The sequence below is a fragment of the Etheostoma spectabile genome, chromosome 16, assembly GCF_008692095.1.
Source record: "Etheostoma spectabile isolate EspeVRDwgs_2016 chromosome 16, UIUC_Espe_1.0, whole genome shotgun sequence".
In the NCBI taxonomy this organism is placed as follows: Eukaryota; Metazoa; Chordata; class Actinopteri; order Perciformes; family Percidae; genus Etheostoma; species Etheostoma spectabile.
Window position 1 is genome coordinate 19,903,328 of NC_045748.1, and position 5,498 is coordinate 19,908,825.

Sequence of the window (5,498 nt, forward strand, 5' to 3'; positions counted from 1 at the left end):
ACTTTTGTTTTCTACAATGCTGAAAATCTGAAAGGATGAATAGACAAATGTCTGACCTGTAATGTGCCAATTTCATTTCACTTAGTGTTTGCCCTTATGTCACAAAACAAATTTTTAAATGTTGAGTTGGAAAACCTGCGTCAGTAGGAACTGATAACATAATGTAAAATTGTAATCAAACTTAACATTGTAATTTGCTTGCCTTTATTATTTAAGATGTTGAGATGTTAATGGTCAATTATAATATTTAAGTACTGTAACTTCTATGAAGTAGAAGTCTGAAAATAACCTTTTGTCTGATAGTGAGCTTGTTCATTATCATGTCATCCATTACCAGCTGCTGTACAGCTTTAAACATTTTTAAAGTGTATAGGCCCAAAGTAGTCACCTCTAATAAAAATGCTATGCATGTAAAGACTTTTAAATGTTTAAAAAATATGTTCTCATGCAATGTCAAACATTTAGGTTTCGGTCAAATCCAAATCTTTTGAAGCAACAAGGATTATTTCTAGCACCAGCTGTGATTAACAATGTTTTTAAACCAGTTTTTTATAAGAATGATTTATGCTGTATCATTTGTTTAAATTTGACTCAGTGCCTTATCCGAATAACAGTAACTGTATTCCAGCAAATGTGCAAGAATTTGTCTTCTCAACTTTGGACTTTATATGTATATTATTATTAAATGTACATGTATAAAAATTAAACGACCAGCGAAAGGAATTTCTTTCCTTACATCAATAGTCATATTTTCGAATGAAATCCTCTTCATAATATAACATTACTTTCACCAGGGTTAAATTGTACTGATATAGAAAATATTTTAAATTGAGAGTTGCTGGTTAGCTCACCTCCATCAAAGTGTAGCCATTATTGTCACTGCCATGTTGGCTTTCAAGGAGGTGCTCTCCAAGGGCAAATGTGTCTTGGAAACCCAGCTCTTCCTTAACAGCAAGGAGAACCCTTGATGGATGGCACATCTTTTTCAGAGTGAGTAGTCATCATCCTCCTTACAGCTTTCACTATTGCGGGGGTTGTGACACATCCGGAGGATGGCATCACCAGCTTCCCTCTCATCTTTTTACGTAATAAGCAATATGATTCATCATACTGTGGGGCCCCTGCTGTTGTTAACGCCTCTTGGCAGGTGTCACAACAGCAGAGGGCTCACCTTTCTCACAACCCAGCCAGTGATGTATGTTGCACAGGTCTGGATTACCTCTGAAAACTCAGTGGGTGGGTTGGAGTGCTCGATGTTGACAACTCTGCTTTCTGTCTGGAATGTGTCACAGTCACTGACAGTTGCTATGCCAAGCGATTCCATAGTCTCCAGTGGGAGGGCGTTTCCAGTCTGACCTGGGTCAACACACCAGGAGCATTTTAAAAGTGCTCTGGAACTGGTTTGCATTTGGGTTGTTGTTGTACATTTTTGGAATATTATTTCTCTTTACAAACCTGCCCTACGTAAGAAAAAGCTCAAGATGATCCTGTCAAGATTGTGGGTTTTCTGTTGTAGTTTTCCAGATCCCGTTTATTGTATTGTCTTTCTGTTCTCCCATGTGTTGTCTTGTTGTACTTCCTGTCTTTTGGTTTCCCGCCTATGTGATTGTCTGCCCCGCCCTGATGTCTAGCACCTGTTCCCCAGCCCTTGTGTCACCTGTCCTTTCTTCTCCCTTGTTTACTTGTGTATTTAGTCTCTGTATTTTCTGTGTCTGTTGTTGGTTTATCGTCATCTGTCGTGCGTGTTGTGTGTGAGTTCCTTCCAGTGTAAGCTATATTTTGTTTTCTTCATTTTCCTTGTTCCTTCTGAGTTCCTTGTTTTTTTTTGTTTGGACATTACCAGCTTGAGTGTTTTGTAAGTTCTCTTTGGGTTATCATTACATTATTTTATTTCTAACTGCTGCTCCCTTCTTGTATTTCTGCACTTGGGTCCAAGCCAGAGTACTGGCAGATCCAGGCAGAACTTGTATGTTAAGATATACTTTTGAAGCAGTTCAGGGACCATCAAGTACATTGTGACAAAGTTTACAGTGAAGCCCACTACAGTCATTTTCCTAAACAAATACACACATACACACACATGCATCTGCTTAAGTTTAGATCATGGAGTCAAATTGCATCTGATAGCCTTTTCATTATTAGTTACTCTCGGGATAGATGAAGCGGTTGACCTGCAGAGATTTTCAGAGACAGCAGGTAGGGTCTTGTGTCTCTCAGGACCTGGGTTATTTTTTCTGGCCAGATGGCAGCCTCTTTTCCCTTGGCCCAGGGGTTTGTGACTGTTAAGAGCTAGCAAGCAATCACCAATAACAGACTTCTCAGCCGGTCTGTTATAGGTAAAGTAACTAGTTCACCTACTTTTCTGTAGTTATAGTTAAAAAAAGAAGAGAAAAAATGTCTATCTACTCCTATTGATGTGTGGAAAGTGATGCCAGCCTCCTGGGTCTCTTTGGTCCTTTTGGTAAAGCAGTTAAGTGCTGCACAGCTGACAACCATACGTGCTACTAATAGGTGACAATTGTAAACAGTACCCAGATAAGATGAAAGTTATCCATTAGTTATGACATCATGTCATATCTATTGTTCTATATCTATGGATTGAAACCCCTTGGTTTGAACCCCTGCAGTAACTCCAAGGACCCCCTAAGGGTACCAGACTCCCTGCTGAAGATTTGCGCTGTAAATTAAGCAAAGGCATTTTGTAAATAGTATGCAACTTGTGTTGTAGTGATATGTGGATGAAAAAGAAAGCTATACAACATTATATATTAGCTGGTCTGAATCAAGAGAAGTGCATTTCCAGGATAAAGCCTGACATCCTGTGGCTCACATGCTGGATGTTGGCTTGTGCAAAGTTGGATTGTGTTGGAAAAGTTGGATTGTGCAATAGGGCAGACCTGCAATCCCTGCTCATGCACACACATTAATTTTCCTTTATGGGGGGAGGGGCTTAAGCGGAAAGGGGGGAGGGACTGAGAAGATGTTCCTGTTCAAATTTTTTGGCTAAGTTGTGGATCTTCACAACCCTACCTACAGCACATATAATGGACAGGAGAAAGGGGAGCGAGAGAGGAGACATGCAGGAATTCGTTACAGGTCGTACTTGAACCCTGGACCTCTACGTTAGGGTATAAACCTCTATGTAAATGCGCACCTGCTCTACCAACAGAGCCAACCCAGCCACCTCTTTGCCAGGGATTGGTGCATGAAGTAGCCTACACACAGTAACACAATCATGAGAGCAAATTATGTGATAGCATGTATCCAGAATTTAAATAGCTCACCTTACTGTCTTGTGTGAGCAGTTAACACCATTTAATGTGTTATGTGGCAGATTTTTGGCGTTCCTTCCCGGACTATTTTGCAGAGCCACCAACATTGATGGTTCCCAGATGATAAATCACAATGTCTTCGGTTATCCTCTAATATGAGGATGGAATTTATTGGTTTAAGTGAAATATATCAAAAACTATTGGATATGTTGCTATGACATTTAGTATACCTTCAAATAGCATGAACATTTTTGTTAATTTCATCCCTCCTTTCTTTCTTTTTTTCTAAATTTCATCCTTCCTACCTCTCTTCTTCCTTTCTTTTTTCTTCACATAATTTCTGATTTCCTTTTTAACTTTCCTTGCCTACCTCTCCTTCTCCTCTCTTGACCCCCCTTTCTCTCCCTCTGTCTCACTCTACCTCACTCCACCTCTTTCTCTGTCTCTCTCTTTTCTTTTCGCTCAGTGAGTCGCAGTAAATTCTATTGTGATGCTAAACTGATTTTCGGAAGAGAGATAGAAAGAGAGAGACAGACAGACAGACAGACCGACACAGGATAGAGAGAGAGAGGGGTTCGTATTTCTGTTTGAGCATCTTGAAATTGTATGACTTTTTACTCTCAGTAAACTTTTTAACCTTCTATCCAGACTCTAACTGACAGTTTCGGGGTGTTGCTGAGTATATTTGCCAGAGAATCAGCTCTCTGCGCTTCAGGAATGCACTTTGCAGGAAACGCAGATCGGTGCTCCAGCACCTCTTTCGTTCCTTTTTCTTATCGAGGAGTTATAACTGAATGAAGGAAATGCGCTTGTGAAGGAGAAATCGTTTTCTGCAGTCCGGTTTCCCCTTCCTCAGTCCGCCTGGGCCGCAGCCGGGCTGAGGACCGAGGAGCCCGGATTGAGCGCTCTCTGGCTTGGACATGGAGAACGGTGTCCAGGCGGGGCTCCAACAGGCGGCGGGCGGAGGTGGAAGCGACGGCTGGGTGCTGGTGGAGGCCCGGCTGCAGGGAGGAGCGCCGTGGGGATTCACCTTGCAGGGCGGCCTGGAGCACGGAGAACCGCTCATCATCTCCAAGGTACGAGACTTTTTCCTCGTTGTGTCTTCTCATTATAGTTACACATTGTGTGATGTCTGATATTTTCACTTTTGACATCTCCTAGTTTACACGACTTAGAGCGGTACAGTCAGTGTCTGTAGCCTATATGACATAATGGTCAAACAATGTAGCCTGTTTATTTTTATTGATCTACATGACTGTTTATAATTTAGCAATGTCAGTGTTGGAAGTGGCAAAAATAAAACAAAAAAGGGCTAATACTCCATTACAAATAAGATAAGATAAGAAAACCTTCATTTGTCCCACAGTGGGGAAATTGCGGTTTGCAACAGCAAAGACAAGAGCAGAGATAGATAAGTGGACAAGTAGCCTAGCATAATCAAGTGTCAAACAAAGAAGTGCCGTTCTTACAAAAAAATAAAAACAAAGTTACTGTAGCCTACATTAAATAAGACTAAAATAGACTATGCCTTTACACCACACAGACACAATCAACGTCCTGTACTTCATCAACAAAAACCATCTTTAGACAAGTCTCAATAATACAGACGCCTCAAAGTTACATTAATGTGAGTCTGTTACACAGTTGATTTGTTCCCCGTTATCTTAAGCTGCACTCAATCTCATCCCTAGCCCCAACCAGTCATCTTTGGGACACCTAACCATAACCTACACCCGGCAGTGCAATGGGAAGCACAGGCTGACAACAATTAAACAGGATGACAGATTTTGTAATTTTGTAGTTGACCACCTCACTGAATTAACACTAATTTTCTTCAGCTGACAAAACAATTGTTATTTTAGCTAGCAAAATCAATTGCTACTGAATTTTTTTCACTTCTTTTAGCTTGTTAAGGCATCATTGATAACGTGAGCTATAGCCCATTCAAATATATGGCACTTTCAAAGTGTGATTTGGATTTAAAAAAGGTGAATCGCTCAGCACTGACTATTAATATGATATTAATCTGATTGTAGGGGTGAATAATAGTCCATGTAATTATTGATGATTTGTCATGCTATGTCTGTAATAAGGAAAGCGATCACTAATGATTCCATTTTGCCCTTTCAACCATGGTGGCCTCATTTTATTAAAATGCAAATCTACAGGCTGGTGAGTGTGTGTGTGTGTGTGTGTGTGTGTGTGTGTGTGTGTGTGTGTGTGTGT

At 40.6% G+C, this 5,498-nt stretch overlaps 1 protein-coding gene across 2 annotated transcripts in view; it reads left to right on the forward strand.

The window, feature by feature from the left end:
- Window positions 1-3,726: 3,726 nt before the first annotated feature.
- shroom3 (shroom family member 3) overlaps window positions 3,727-5,498 on the forward strand; it is a 122,527-nt gene continuing 120,755 nt past the window's right edge. The window contains exon 1 of one of the 2 annotated variants that reach the window (XM_032540308.1): window positions 3,727-4,348. In XM_032540308.1, the coding sequence (XP_032396199.1) occupies window positions 4,193-4,348 (156 nt within the window). In that variant the 5' untranslated portion in view covers window positions 3,727-4,192. The remainder of the gene's footprint in view (window positions 4,349-5,498) is intronic. The other variant, XM_032540307.1, reaches the window with a different exon arrangement.